We start from the raw sequence: 16,264 nt of genomic DNA on the forward strand, positions 1-16,264 counted from the left end.
TTCAATTTCGGAAACTATTATATTATGATAATTAAATATTATGAGCACTTCTTGGGTTTATTTGCCTCTTTATGATGAATCGCTTGTTGTGTTCCTCATTTGTAATTCGCTTTGGATAAAAGTGCCTGCTAAATTTATAAATGTAATTAGATGTGAATTTATTTAGCAACAATGCAATACACTACACGTCTACCTTGTTGAAAAGGTCAAGATCTGCCTGTAAACACTGGGAATGACTGATTCTTACAACCTATTTTCAACTAATCTAGTTGCTCTTGTGTTTTGTTTGTACGCTGTATTTTATTGTTCTTTGTGTCTGAGTCCTGCCCTCTGCTCTGAATGAGTCAATAGCATACGTAACCATTTCCCCATCTAACCAGACTGATGTTCACATTAATCTTGTTCACTATCCCAAGCCCAATATTGTTCACTATCCCAAGCCCACATTTATTAGCAATGATTTGCCCCCCATGAGAACTTTTCAGCAGTGACCATGTTTACATGAACATTTTGATATCGGAATTTGATCATATTCTGATTATTTAGAGTATGTGTCATGTAAATGTGATTTAACTTGATTGCCACAAACCAATCTGAATAAGGCAGCTGGCATTTCCCAGTAATAACGATAAATGCTTTTTATTTGTAATTGGAATATCCTGTTCATTTGCACATACATATGGCCAAAGAAAAATAATTCTCTGTTGGTAAGTGCCTTCAGTATTTCCACATAGGAGTAGTGGGAAAGAATCTGCATATCTTAGTTTATTTATAATATGATTACATGTGTAGCATTCAGGAATTGTTTTCAAAATGAGGGCTAGAATTCCTTAACCAGAAAACAGTGTGCATGTAAACATGGTGACTGAGGTAAGCTTTAGTTTAAGCTCTATGAGACTTTGATTAGCATTACAAACACTGTCTCGGTGGTTGTGTGAATCAAAGGGGGTGGAAGTAAAGTTAGGCAGTGTGACTCTAGTGTTTTGTGGTTCTCTCTAACAGCTTCTACTTACCCAAGAGATTTTCTGACTGTAATGTGGAAGAGTATCATGATTTCCTGAACAGTGGAGGTGGTGCGTGTCTCTTCAACAAACCTTCAAAGGTAAACCCAGTGCATCTGTCTGTGTGTTGATAGCAATCACTTTCCTTAGTACGTCACCAAACCCAGACAGAATCTGCACTCACAGAACTGCCACGGATTTCCACGAAATTGTAACGCTTATTCACAAAGTTTGTAAACAGTAAACAGTCCAATGAACAGTTAAGACATTGTTATCAATATATATATTAAGATTTTCAAAAATCATGTTTTTTATTATGTTATCATGTTTTTATTGTGTTTTACTGTGTTAGTTAGCTGTTTTTTTAGTTATTTGTTAACGTAGTCAAAATAACCCAACTATAGTTTGATTGAGATTAATTGGAATGCATAATGAAAAAACACGATTTATCTGTTTTTGCAAATGAACTCTTCATATATATCAATGTTTTAAAGTCTTTTACTCACTACATATGAAAACAGGTCATAAGTGTGCATTATAATAATAGTGCAAGAAATGAACAAATAAAAATGTGCAAAATAACATATAACTTTTCTGTTCTGTAGCTCTTAGATCCTCCAGAGTGTGGAAATGGTTTTGTGGAGGCAGGAGAGGAGTGTGACTGTGGAAGCCCAGCCGTGAGTGATTTTACATCAACATGATCACATTAATCTGACACTGTTTATGTAATCTGATTTTTTTTTTCTGCAGGAGTGTGCTAGAGAAGGAGAGAACTGCTGCAATAAATGTATGTTGACTCAGGGAGCCAAATGCAGTGATGGTCTCTGTTGTAAGAACTGCCAGGTAGGCGCTGAGTTGTACAAGAAAACTCTGTAGCCTTCTGTTTGTGTGTGTGACTTTTAATGATTATTGTGCTGTCTCTGTAGCTGGAGTTTATGGGTGTACTTTGTCGTGAGGCTGTCAGTGATTGTGACATACCGGAAATGTGCACTGGGAACTCCAGTCAGGTGAGGGCACTGTTACAGACATCTCACAACACATCTTAGAACAGTAGAATTAATATATCAAAGTAATAGTTTAAAAAAGAAAATTTACTAAATCTCAGACTATCCAAATTGGAGATGAGTTTGTTTCTTCACCTGAACAGATCTGGAGAAATTTAGCATCACATTACTTTCTCACCAATGGATCCTCAGCAGTGAATTGGTGCCATCAGAATGAACAAAAAAACATCACAATTAATTTTTCATCATAATGTTTTCATCTGTTTAATGGCATGGCAGTCATTTGGTAATCAAGATATTGGTTCTGGTTCATGTCAAACACTTTGCACTATTCATTTATGGGATTTCATTTAGTGTGCTCTGCTGTATATTGCACATTTCTGCAAATCTAGTAGGTAATACCAGTATAAAATTCACATATCCTACTATACCCGGTACATATACCGTGTACTACATTTTTTAAAAACGGTAGATAGTATGCCATTCTAAACATGCTTTAAAGTGTAAAACTCATATTCTTCACAGTGTCCTCCAAACCTGCACAAGATGGATGGGTACACATGTGAGAAAGACCAAGTGAGTTTTTATATATCAAATATGTATATAATACAGTAATACAGTCATAATTTATTATTTCATATTATTGTCAATGTAACCTATTTTTCTTAATTTCTTCATTTCAACAATTTTAGGGAAGATGTTTCAATGGCAGGTGCAAAACCAAGGACAGACAATGCAAATACCTCTGGGGAGAGAGTGAGTGACAGTGCTATATTATTTATAAGCCATTCCATTGTTTATTATTATTTTGTTTTGTTTTTAAATGTTATATTTCATTTTTATTTAGTAATTTGTTGCGATTTTGTTATGTGTCATTTTTACTAGTTGAATTTGTTAGTTCTTATTAGTTGTTTTTAATAATATTTTAATGTGTTCATTCTTCTATTCTATTTGGATTTAATTAATTTCATTTCATTTTTTGTTTTATTCATTTTAGTACTTAAACATTGATTTAGTTAATGGTTCTGATGTAATTATGATTAGTGTGACGTTTCTGTTTCAAAAGAAGCAACATCGGCTGAAAAGTTTTGCTATGAGAAACTCAACATTGAGGGCACAGAGAAGGGCAACTGTGGACGAGACAGAGACACCTGGATTCAGTGCAAAAAACAGTGAGTTTGACATTCATACCACATTAATGGAGAAGTTACTAAATAAGAGTAATGGGCTTTCTATACCACAAAAAGTGTATATTTATGTGTATTATATGTAATAGAAATTCTCTATAATAGAGTTTCTATGAACTTTTCCAGGCTTGCAAATTATGCTTTTTTTTCTAGTTTATTGTGGGATTAACCTAGTTTTATGTACTCTGTCTAGATTAAACATGTGCATGTGTGTGTTTTTAGGGATGTACACTGTGGATACCTGCTGTGCTCCAACATTTCTCCTGCACCCAGACTAGGAGAGTTACAGGGAGGTTTGACATCTTTCTCTGTGGCCCAGCACAGCGCCTCAATGGACTGCAGGTACACACACACACACACACACACACACACTCTTCAGTTTTCTTTGTGACTGATTTTCCTAAAGTGAGTTTGCATGTTTCAGTGGAGGTCATGTACTGATTGATGGCGACACTGATTTGGGATATGTAGAGGACGGAACGGCGTGTGGGACGGATCGCATCTGCTTTAACCACAAATGCCTCCCAGTGCAAGAATTCAATTTCAGCACGTGCCCCGGCACCAATGAAAGAGTGATCTGTTCCGGACATGGGGTGAGAGATTGTGTGTGGTGTGAGTTGTGTCACCCACTGATCCACTTTCAGCTAACAAATTGTGCATATGCACACGTGCCAAATGCCATGAGTAAAGTTAGAAGAAAATTTGTACTGCTTTATGATGTGAAATAGTATTTTCTGATGTATTGCAAAAAATGAATGTACCAAAATAAAACTAAGTGGGAGGAAATGACCTGACAGCTCTCAGTCAAACAGAGAAACTTCATATTGATAGAAAACATCACTATATACTGTAAACTGTATACAACATACTGTATCAAAGGCACAGCTAAATGTGACATTATAGGGTAATGGGTTTATGTGAAGATTGTTTTAAGTTCACTTAAATTAAAAGTTACAAGAATTATTAAATTATTAATGTTCTGTAATAGTTTAGGCCTAATAGTACAAATTTTACAAGTAGCTGTATTTATATAAAAAAAAATTTTTTAAATCCAGAGGCATCAGTATCAGTATTGGTATTGTTAATACTGGCCATTATTCATAATACTCAAAAAGTACAGAGTATAGTATAAAGATGCCATTTAACAAATATTAAAATATACCATCTTTATATTATTTCTACATTCATTTGGAAAATAAGATTTATTGTGAAAATATATTTATTATAAAAAAAAATTTGTTAGAATTTTTATTGGATTGACAGCACTACGCAGTCTTAAGTAGCACAGATATATTTGTAGCAATAGCCAACAATAAATTGTATGGGTCAAAATTATTGATTTTCCTTTTATGCCAAAATCATTAGGATATTAAGTAAAGATCATGTTCCATGAAGATATTTTGTAAATTTCCTACTTGTATAAAAGTATTGGGACAGTAAGGCCAATTCCTTTATTTTTGCTGTAGACTGAAAACATTTGGGTTTGACATCAAAAGATGAATATGAGATGAGAGATGAACATTTCAGCTTTTATTTACAGGTATTTTCATCTGGATCTGAAACACAACTTAGAAGATAGCACTTTTTGTTTGAACCCACCCATTTTTCATGTTACCAAAAGTATTGGGACATGTGACTGACAGGTGTGTTTTGTTGCCCTGGTGTGTCCTATTAATTGATTATTCAAACAATAAATAGCACTGAATGTCTGCGCTCAGTTTCAGATCCGTGCAGACTGCATTTATAGTTAGTTAGACGTGTAACCAACACGAAAACCAGAGAGGTGTCTATAGGTGAAAAACGAGCAATTGTGAAGCTGAGAGAAGATGAAAAATCAATCAAACCATTGCACAAACACTGGCAGTAGCAAGTACAACCATTTGGAATCTCCTGAGGAAGAAAGAAACCACTGGTGTACTAAGTAACACACCTCAAACGGGTATATCAAGGAAAAAACTGTTAGTGACATCAGCAACACCCTCCAGAGGGCAGGAGTGAAGGTATCACAATCTACTGTTCGCAGAAGACTTCATGAACAAAAGTACAGAGGCTACACCAGAAGATGCAAACCACTCATTAGCAAGAAGAATAGGAGAAGAGCCTCAAAAATTCTGGGACAAGGTTTTATGGACTGATTTTATGGACCAAAGTGATGGAAAGGCTAAAGTTTGGAGAAAGAAAGGATCTGCTCATGATCCCAAACATACAAGCTCATCTGAAACACAGTGTACACAGGTTTACATTATAGTACACATAACACAAGTAATGTAATGGCTTGGGCTTTCATCGCTTCTTCTGGGACAGGCTCATTAATCTTCATTAATGATGTAACACATGATGGCAGCAGCAAAATTAACTCAGAAGTCTACAGAAATATTTTGTCTGACAATTTACAGAAAGATGCAACCAAACGATTGGGAGATCCTTCATCATGCAGCAAGATAATGACCCAAAATATAGTGCCCAAACAACAAAGGAGGGGCAAGAAGTGGAAGGTTTTAGACTGGCCAAGTCAATCTCCACACTTAAACCCTGTAGAGTATGCATTTTACCTGCTAAAGAAGAGTCTGAAGGGAGTAACCCCCCAAAACTGAAAGCATCACAAAAGAAGAATGCAAAAGTTTGGTGATGTCAATGGGTCACAGGCTTGATGCATTTATTGAAAGCAAAGGATTTGCAACTAAATATTAAGTCTTTTTCACTTTAATCTATGTCAATTATATCTGTTCCAATACTTTTGGTAACATGAAAAATGTGTGGTTTAAAAAAAAAGTGCTATCTTCTAAGTTGTGTTTCAGATCCAGATGAAAATACCTGTAAATAAAAGCTGATAATCTCTCATCTCATATTCATCTTTTGATGTCAAACCCAAATGTTTTCAGTCTACAGCAAAAATAAAGGAATTGGCCTCACTGTCCCAATACTTTTGGATGGCACTGTATATCAAAATGTAATTTTTGATTAGTAATATGCATTGCTAAGAACTTCATTTGGACAACTTTAAATGCAATTTTCTGAATATTTAGATTTTATTGCACCCTCAGATTCCAGATTTTCAAATAGTTGTATCGCGACCCAATATTGTCCCATCCTAACAAACCATACATCAATGGAAAGCTTATTTATTCTTTTTTGACTGGTTTTGTGGTCCAGGGTCACATATTTGGTTAATATCAAATATGTGTTTAATACCACTGATATGTAAATAAAGTCCCTGCATCTTCTTTTATTGTAGTGAAAGATTTAGTTAATTGCTGTGTTTTTACTATATAAATGGTTTATTTTGTGTGTGTTTGTGCTGTAGGTGTGCAGTAATGAGCTCAGGTGTGTGTGTGACCTGGGCTGGGCAGGTGAGGACTGTAACTCCACCTCTCCTCTGAGTTACCTGCTGGTGCGACCCACAGCCAAAACATCAGGTAGGCCAAAAGTTCACAGTTGCTTAGTCTTCACAAGAGGATGATATGCAGAGCTAGTTCCACTATTTGGAGATCCTTTACCAACACACATAAAAAAACCAGCTTATGACACAAGTCCAAAAGAAGCAGACATCCAAGGCCTCCAGCAAGTGGAGGCTCATCACCTTGCTTAAAGCTTAAAGATCTGCCGTGTCAAAGCATATTTCAAAAGTCATTTTTATAAAATGGATACTTAAATTGATTTTACCACTAGTAAGGTGTTCTCTTAAGCACAGCATAAAACAGTGGCACCAGCCATATTCATTTTATTTAATCTTTTTAATTTATTTAGTGAAAAACAGCTTAGAATTGATTGATTATTTACATGTTTTACATTAAATTAGTCTTACATTAAACATTTTGGATCTACTTGACTGTTAAATTTGATTCGTTCCTGTTATTGCAAACAAAAATGATTGGAAAGCATTTCAGAGCAAATACATAAACATTTATTTAACAAATATATTTAAATATATGAGGGTTGAAAATCTCAAGATGTAATTTTTTTCATTAGTCTGTTATTCTTCGGTTCTGTTTTCATATTCGTGTTCAACAGTTCATTCACCACTCACACACATTTCACACGCTTTTTATTTTTCTGTTTCATGGCTTTTGTTTATACGCACTCGTTCTTTGTGGACAGGCTCATGTCTTTTGTTGGAGTGACAGTGAGTTTAGATTTGAGTTGTTTGTTGTTGTTTCTTCTCTGTGGTTTTGTCCTTCACTCGCCCCATCATTCCTCCGTGTTTCTGTCTGAATGAAAGCTAGCAGTGTTTATCTGCTGTGCTGTGTTGTTATAAACCTAGTCATATACCCTGTTTTATGGATTTGATTTGAATGGATGCCTTAAACATACAGCCTCCGTGGACACAAAGAGTCATAAATCTTAATCTTTTTTCTAGTTTCTGTCTCTATCTGTTTTTATTTCAGATTGATTTTGACATGCGGTCAACTGGACAAAACAAACTTTTAGATTATAGATTCTGTATCTAACATAAATATAAATCATGTTTACATCAAGATTAGTTTTGGTTTGCCCAGATGATTGCTGGTCAGTGTTGACTTTTAGTTCCTGTGGCTACACTTTAACTGTTCTGTTCCTCTGACAGGCATCATCACTACTAACATCATCATCGGGGCCATTGCTGGCTCTATCCTGGTCCTTGCACTGATTCTAGGCATTTCTGCATGGGGATACAAGTGAGTCACGTGATTACAGACCCCTCACTTGCTGAAACATTATTAAACTTGACTTAAAGTGATAGTCCACCCAAAAATTAAATTCTATCACCATTTACCCTCATGGCGTTCCAAACTCTCTTGTATTTATCTCAGAAGAAGATTAGTAGAATCTCCAAACGGCTATTTTTTAATACTATGAAACTTTTGGAGCAAACAGCTTCTTCCACATACAGAACCAAATGATATCCAGATTTGTTTTATTATGCTTTTCTCTGGATGTTTTGCACTAATTGTATATTTGTTCCGTTGTTTTTTCTCCCCTGTGAAGGAGCTACAGACAGCGTCAGTATGTTGAGTCTGACGTACACAGAAGATTCTGTCGGTTTGTCTGCCCTTTTCTTCATTTTATAGCTGTGATTGTATGTTTTGTGTGAGCGAGTGGAAAGTTTTGAATTTTTGCTAAGGTTATTATTATTGCTCATATTTCTATAATGAAGGATTTGAACAAGCTCCTTAACCTATGTATTACATTTGCCATGCAAACATTTGGGTAAGTAAGATTTTGTAATGTTGAACGCAGTCTCATTTGCTCACCAAGGCTGCATTTATTTGATCAGAAATACAGTAAAAACAGCAATACTGTGAAATTCTAGTACAACTTTTAAAAAACTTATTTCTGTTTTAATGTATTTAAAAAAATTATTTATTCCTGTGATGCAAAGCTGAATTTTCAACAGCCATTACTCTACTTTTGGGGTCAGTAATGTTTCAGAAATCATTCTTTTAGGAAAAGAAACTTCAGAGTAACAGCATTTATTAGAAATATAAATCTTTCATAACATTAAATCTTTTACTGTCTCTTTTCAATTTGATGATTAAAAGAAAAAAGAAATCTTACTGCCCCCAAACTTTTGAATGGTAGTGTTTTCTATGTGATCAGATATAAGATTTCTCCCAAGCTCGGTTTTCAGAACAAACTTTCTTCATTTTGTCAGTCAAATGCCTCCGGGTGATTACGTGAAGAAGCCTGGAGATGCTGATTCTCTGTACAGTGACATGCCACAGGGCGTGAGCTCAAACTCCGGCAGCAGCTCCAAGAAGAGGTCTGCTTACCTGTCTCCCTTCCAGATCAACACCTGCTCTTTCACCCCCTCTATCCCTTCCATCAGCCAAAACATCTCTCTGTTCGGCTTCAGGTGTGCTTCATCTCCATCTTCATTTTCATCGCTTTGCCTGCTCTGCTAACAAATAGTGTAAAAGTTTACCTTGAGAGCTCAACAGATGTAATGGAGTTCCAAATTATGTTTCATTTAAGTATCAGCTTTGTCTCAGATGTTTCCGTGAAACGACTTTGGAAACTTAAGACATGAACGAGACATATTGTGGCATATAAAGTATATAGCTATGAACTTACTGTTTCTCAGACATAATTTGATGAGAAATGAAGTTCATACTGAGATCTTTAACTTAAGGCATCTTTGCGAGATTTTAATGTGAGATTACTGGGGTATTTTCCTCAGAAAAAAAGCATCTCAGAAGTCAGTCACCATTTGCGCTGGGTGTAGTCACATTGCTAACTTGGAGATACAACTGAGATATTAAAAATATTACTTTTAATAATAGAGCTGTGTATTATTCAAAATATTAAATAATTCCAGTGTTATTTGGCGTAGACTTCTTTAAAATAAAATGTGCAGTTCCTTCTACAGGACGTAATTTTTTGTCAAGACTTAGTTTTTATTCCTTCTTTAATGACTCCTCCGCTGCAGGTTTTTGCTGTGTTTGTGCTCAAAACTGTCTGTTTGTCTTTCTCTTGGTTATTGTTAAAGTCCTATCAGGCTCTTGTATCATTAATACCGGGACAGCAAGTAAGTCGGTCTCTTCATGGTGTCCCATCTCCATGATTTCATGCTCATCTTGCTCATTTCAGTGTGTTTGTTCTGCTTATCATAGTGATGTGAGTCATTCCTGCTTTACAGTATCCTCTGATCTCTGCAATGTTTTAAAAATTCATAAACTGTTGTAAGATGTAATGTAATAAGAAAGAACTTTAAGGAAGTACATGACATAATTTGACTGGCGATGATAATGTCATTAAAGAAACTGACTTTTGTCAAGAAAATTACAAAAGATTAACAGGGATAAAAAGTGAAGTTGAAGACAAGTGGAAAACCTATAAAATGATTATAAATTATGACAATATTTTTTTTTTTGCTAGACATTTTATAGGTAAGAGAAATTAAGAAAAAAAGCATTGTCAGTTTTCCATGATAGTATGCAGCACAGACATGGGAAAAACACAAACACTTAATTGTGTGCTAAAAGAAAGCAACAAACTGATATGATTTCTATCTTTAATAACAGTGAGTTAACATTAAAATGTACTACTTAGTAGGAATGATCCACATGACGTCTGTCGTTTGTTTTCCTCATACAGAACCCTTTTAATCTCTGTAACTGCATTTATTGAACTTCAATGAGAATTTCTCTGTTCTTTGGTCTGAAGATCTAATGGTCTGTCTCACTCCTGGAGTGAAAGAATCCCAGATGCCAAGCACATCTCTGACGTCTGTGAAAACGGACGACCCAGGAGCAACTCATGGCAAGGTAACGCACCCATCAATACACCCGCTCTAAATGGCAGAGCTTGCATCAGATTCGTCTCAGCATTCATATCATGCGTTCTTCTCCTCTGTCGATGCAGGAAACATCACAGGTACCCGTAAGAAGCTCAAGGGAAAGAAGTTCCGTCCTCGCTCCAACTCCACAGAGTAAGAGATGCAGTGTTGCCACATGACATCGTACAGTGACTGATGTAGACGTTGGACTTTGCATGGAGTATTAAACTCTATGCCATTTGTCATTACTACAGTCCAAACTATTTTATTGAAAAGTTGTTTTGTGTGTTTGGAGTAAATGTTGGTTTGTTTTGGGTGTGCATTGATATGTTCATTGGTTTAACCTCTGGAAACAGCACGTTGAAACTGACCTGCACGTCTGTCATCATCTGTATGAATGCTCGTTTCTGCACCTGAACTCTCTTTTTTCAAACGCATGTGACAGACTGACCACAACTAAAACAAAAAACAACATGCAGCTACACAAATACTTAAACTTTATCTCAAGCAAGACATATTCAGAAACGCATTAGTAAGCAGCATCGCACTTCTGAGATGTGCTTTAACGTTGAATAGTTTGATGTTTGTGGAAAAGTTCTGCTAAATTTAAAGGAATAGATCACTGAAAAATAAATCATCATTCACTCATCATGTCGTTCCAAACCTATATGACTGTCTGTTTTTAGAACACAAAACAGAATGTTGATGCTTTTCTATACTAAACCATTTAGTGATCAGGGACTGTTAAGCTATTAAGAAGTATCAAAAAAGTAGTCCATATGACTCATACACTATATTCTAAAGGTGCGTCCCAAATCGTGTACTTTTGTAGGGTTGTAGTATAAATAGTGCAAGTAGTGTGTTCACACTGAAAATTCCAAAAAGAAAAAGTGCACTTTAATATACCCTGATGATGCACTTAAATAACTGAAAAAATGACATGTGGAATGTTGGACACTTCATGCACTCGATTGTCGCAATTTTCATTATGTAGCGAAGGGAGAGGGGCTATCAGGCTCCGATTATAAATGACCCCAAACTTTTGAACAGTAGTATGTAAACTTTATTTGAATAGGCATGTGTGAATGAGATATTAGTGCTACAGTAAAGGGAAGATTCTCATCTGATACAACTTAAATTTCAATCGTTTACTTTCTAAAAATTCTCGTATGGCTTGGAATACAGTGCGCAATTTATACAGACTACTTTGATTATTCTGTTTTTTGTCATTTTAGATATTTACTAGCCCTATTTCACTTTCATTGAATGGAAAAGAACATTTTGCTTCATGTTCCACTGAAAAAAGAAAGTCAAATAGATTTGGAAAAACAAGTAAATGATGAGAAATTTTACATTTTCGGGCGAACTAACTAAGTTCAATTGGATGCAGACGTTTACAGCAGCTGCTTTTTGTAGAGTCTTTAATTTTTCTGTCCTGCACCAGCCATAAAGCGAAAAAGCTTCATGATATCTGTGTAGGTGCTGTACTCTGAGCTGCTGTCTGATCGCTCACCTGCATCTTGGACCGTAAAGAACTTCAGTGCTGCTGTTGTCTTTTACCAACTTCCTTCTTTATCCTGTTTCTCCTATCTCTCCTGTTCTTTCTCTTCTCCCCCTACCCTTCCCTTTCTCTATCTCTCTGTTCACCATCGCTCCTTCCCCATCCTCCTCCTGCAGGTATTTAACCCATTGCGTCAAATCAGAGTATTATGTAACTAAATGGGTAGAAGATGTGAATAAAAACACTGAAGGACCTTATATTAGGTACAATAACATCAGACTGCATTATATCTGTCCCTATTCATCAGTTTCCCTCCTCAGTTGTTTGTTTCCCTGACCAAATATCATTTTTTCAGAGATGAGAACTGTTAGGGTTTGAAGAGCACTTGCTGGCAGAAACGACATGAATCCTCTCAAAATCAAATATTCATTTCAATGTATTTGTTTCTTTTTTATCTAATCATTTATTATTCCATTACAACAAGACATCAACAGATACACTAGAAATTAAACTGCAATGTCACATTAGAGAAAGTTTTTTTAAAAGTAGTGTACTGTAAATGCTTGAACATTTCTACAGTTACAAGGATTAACAGTATATCCAGATACACTGGAATAAATCGTAAATGTTTGTCCTTAGAAATCTTCCATTCATACTGCACAATACAGTCGTTTAACTGATCGCTTGTCTTTAAAGGAAGACTGAAGGCATTTGCTAATCAGTACATCATTTGATGTAAACATCAATAATCATGTGATGCAAGTATCCAAGAATGGCTTTCATATGATCATCTCACAAAACCAATAACATGTTAAGATTTCAGTCCAAAATCAACAGAAATAAGAAGATTTTTTTTTAAATATTTGTAGGACCTTTAAGGTATTTGTTGACATTTAAAAAAAGGACATTTAAAAAATATATATTATTGTAATGCAAATAAATAATTAAAAAAATATTGTAATGCAAATATACATCATATTACATTTTTGTACTACCTTTAATTTATTTGAATTTAAATCTTACAGTTGTTCTGGCAATGTAGTACAACTAAAATTACTATTTATGAAAACACCAGTGAGTTAAAAAAAAAAAATCTTTTTGGGTGTGAAATGTGTGGGAAACAATAAACATCGTCACAGTGACAATCATCATAATTTTCCTAAAAATATTTTATATGGATATATATATATATATATTACATGTCATTATCATATGTATCATTATTATGTCATTAAAATTACATTAATATAATATTTTCTTTTGATTTTGGACTGAAGTATAGCTAGGATGTGTTTTCGTGAGATTTACTCAGGTGCTCTGTAGGTGCTTGATGTATTTGTGCATCTGTGTGTGAACATCAAAAGACCAAACCAGCCCCATTGATTGTAGTTAAAGTTCTGTGTTTGATTAATTTTTGTTTTGTTTTATTCCTCCTTCACTGTTCTGTCCCTCTCTGCATGCCGGCTGCTGCTTAACGTGTGTCGCTTTTGCACTCTATGATATCATCATCATTTGGCTGCCATTGTCTGTCTCTGTGACGATGATCACATGTGTCTGTCCTGATCACCTCATCATGTCCGCCATGTTTGTAAGCCCACATGACGCCGGGTATGTTTGTTCGTTAAACATCCCAACAGCACTACATTGTGCTCGCAGTATCTGCCCAGCTTCACTCTCCAGTAAGAGCCAGTGGGTATTTTTGTGGCAAGGACTGATGAAGTTAGTGATTTTGGATGATGGCTTGCTGTGGAAACGCTCCCTCTGACCTCATCAAGGGGTCAAAGGTGACAGCTCCATGTTTGTTAACGCTATTATCCAGTTCACGCACTACAGTACTAATGTCACATCTCTCCGCTCCCTCAGGACACTGTCACCCGCCAAATCGCCCACTTCTTCAACGGGCTCCATCGCCTCCAGCCGGAGATACCCCTACCCCATGCCTCCCCTTCCAGATGAGGAGAGGAAGGCCAACAGACAGAGTGCCAGGGTAAGACTTACCAAATGTCAGCATCCCTTTATTTTCATTAGCACATGATTCAATTATTTAGACAGTTTCTCAAGGGTAATTACACTGCATTTTCTGCACATTGTGTAACTTTAGAGCTTTTACTTGAGATGATCCGTCCACAAATGAGGAGAGCTTTTAAAACACTGCTTCAAGAAAATGAGTTTTTAATCAGTGGTTCAGAACTTATCAAACTTTGGTATCAAACTTTCAAAATTTCAGTGGTTCACCGCTAGATGGTGTCAGGGTTATTAGGCTATAATTAACTAAAAGTAAAACCAGTAAAAAATTGTTACTTGAAATAAAATAAATGCTAGCTGAATTAAAAAAAACATTTCAGCTAGTTTCCATGGCAACATTTCTTATTTTCATTTAGTTTAACTTAAAGTTCTTAACTAAAATAAAAATTGAAATAAAGATGTATAAATAGACAATATAGACACAACAAAAATTACTTAAACTTTAACTAAAATTAACATAAAAAAAAATAAATCTCATTCAAAATATTAACAAAAACCATAATAGTATTTCAATTATACTAAAATGTCTAATAGTTTTTAACTCATCTCTGGTTATTTTTATTATGTAGGTTAATTTTTAATTAATTTAATGACTTTTTATTCTTGTGTATAATAAATGTGTGTATAATACAAAAATGAAACTTAATTTCCTCTAATTGACTTGTTTGTCAAGCCCTGCCTAATAACACAAAACAGGGACTAAAAATGAATACAATACCATTTTTACAGAACCTTCATTTTTAATGGTATTTAATTTAATTTGAAGATGGCATTTAACAGATTACAGTTTTATCAAAAAATTGCTTTATAAAAGGTGTCATTAGTGTTTGTTGCATTTACACAATTTTGACCATCAGGTGCCGGCCACCATCCTGTGATGTTTCGAGCGTTTTGAAACAGTTCATCATTTTTACAAAGCAATTGATTCAGAGTTTTGAAAAGCTTTGTTTTCTCATTGCTACTATTCACTGATGATATGAAGCACTTAGTGCTAAAAACTAGATACGCACAAGCCTGCGGCCTCATTCACAAAAAATTTGACAGTAGAAAAGATACATTTTAAGTTTATAAAAACGTTCCTTGGTACAATTCTTAAAAATTTTCTTGCAAAATTTTCTGACTGCACATTCCAGTAATAATCATTATAATCATGCGTACTTTTTTTTATCACAACTGACTGGATGGAAGTTCAGTGCTCATTTTTTTTTTTAAATCTGCTCTGTTACTTGTTTTGTTAAATAACACAAGTTATATTTACTAGCCCGTGTTCATTTTGTCTGTGCGTGATCTGTTTCAGCTGTGGGAAACCTCAATATAAAAGAACTCCTCGAAACTGGTCTGCAAAACTCCGCAAGGATTTCTCTGCTTTTGTATGAATGAGAAAACGAAATAAGTAAGAAAATAAGGAATTCAAATGGAGAAACAAGGGACGAGTGAATGGAAGAGTTGGGCATGGTCTCCTCCGATCTCTGTTTAGCATTTGTGGCATGGACCCGTCTTACCCTGGACGTTAAGGAGCGCGGTATCAGAATCCCATTCCTGCTGTCATTCATAAACAGGACTCAGGAACACGATTTCATCACAAGACAAACCCGGAATGACAGCCGTGCTGAGCAGATACAGAGACAACAGCAGCCACTCGTGCCCTCGTTAAACCCCGCCCCCAAACACATGCTGTCTTGTGATTGGTGCCCTTCATGCCCGGTTGCAGGAGCAGGAAGTTAACTATTGTTTTGAACGCACGCTGTCACTGTAGAACCTACTGCTGTATGCATGAGAAAACATGTTTATCGATTCCTTGTAGTGTAACGATGAACAAATGTTTTAAGATCTTTCACTCAAGGGTGCCGCATGTATTGAAGGACAGCTTCGTAGGCTGGTAAGATTCAATCCCATGTCCACTTCACCAGAACATCATCCGGTCCCGTTCATACAGTCATATCTTCTCAGAGAATTTTGTACATATGTCATATAATTCAGAGTGAAATGTGAGAGTGTAGTATTTTTCGGTTTTTGACGTTTGGTTGTGGAGAGCGTGGTGGAACTTTTTTTCTGCTTTAAAGTGTCTGTCCTGTGATCGTCTCCCTAATTTTACAGAATTTGTTTCAAGCCTAGCGCACGCTACACAGAAGCACCATTTCATGGATTATACGTCAGATCATAGCAGCGCATAGCAATCAACGATACTTTTGTAACGAGCACATTTCTGCTTCAGATTAAGTACAGATGCTAAGATCAATTTTAAAGTCATGATAAAGTGGAAATAGCCACAGATATTCTTACATTGTGAT

General features: G+C 35.6%; 1 protein-coding gene across 1 annotated transcript in view; it reads left to right on the top strand.

Annotated features, from left to right (window-relative positions):
- Positions 1-14,851, top strand: part of LOC306878577 (disintegrin and metalloproteinase domain-containing protein 22-like) — a gene marked incomplete at its 3' end in the record, with an annotated part of 57,690 nt that extends 42,839 nt beyond the window's left edge. Inside the window, exons 15-31 of the mRNA XM_079431002.1 lie at positions 1,003-1,102; positions 1,607-1,678; positions 1,752-1,844; positions 1,928-2,008; positions 2,531-2,581; positions 2,698-2,761; positions 3,072-3,177; positions 3,415-3,534; positions 3,617-3,785; positions 6,497-6,608; positions 7,757-7,847; positions 8,158-8,211; positions 8,825-8,932; positions 10,336-10,436; positions 10,534-10,600; positions 13,812-13,935; positions 14,831-14,851. Of these exons, the coding sequence (XP_079287128.1) occupies positions 1,003-1,102; positions 1,607-1,678; positions 1,752-1,844; positions 1,928-2,008; positions 2,531-2,581; positions 2,698-2,761; positions 3,072-3,177; positions 3,415-3,534; positions 3,617-3,785; positions 6,497-6,608; positions 7,757-7,847; positions 8,158-8,211; positions 8,825-8,932; positions 10,336-10,436; positions 10,534-10,600; positions 13,812-13,935; positions 14,831-14,851 (1,534 nt within the window). The remainder of the gene's footprint in view (positions 1-1,002; positions 1,103-1,606; positions 1,679-1,751; positions 1,845-1,927; positions 2,009-2,530; positions 2,582-2,697; positions 2,762-3,071; positions 3,178-3,414; positions 3,535-3,616; positions 3,786-6,496; positions 6,609-7,756; positions 7,848-8,157; positions 8,212-8,824; positions 8,933-10,335; positions 10,437-10,533; positions 10,601-13,811; positions 13,936-14,830) is intronic.
- Between the last annotated feature and the right edge of the window lie 1,413 nt (positions 14,852-16,264).

This window comes from Barbus barbus, assembly GCF_936440315.1.
Source record: "Barbus barbus genome assembly, chromosome: 12".
Taxonomy (NCBI): Eukaryota; Metazoa; Chordata; class Actinopteri; order Cypriniformes; family Cyprinidae; genus Barbus; species Barbus barbus.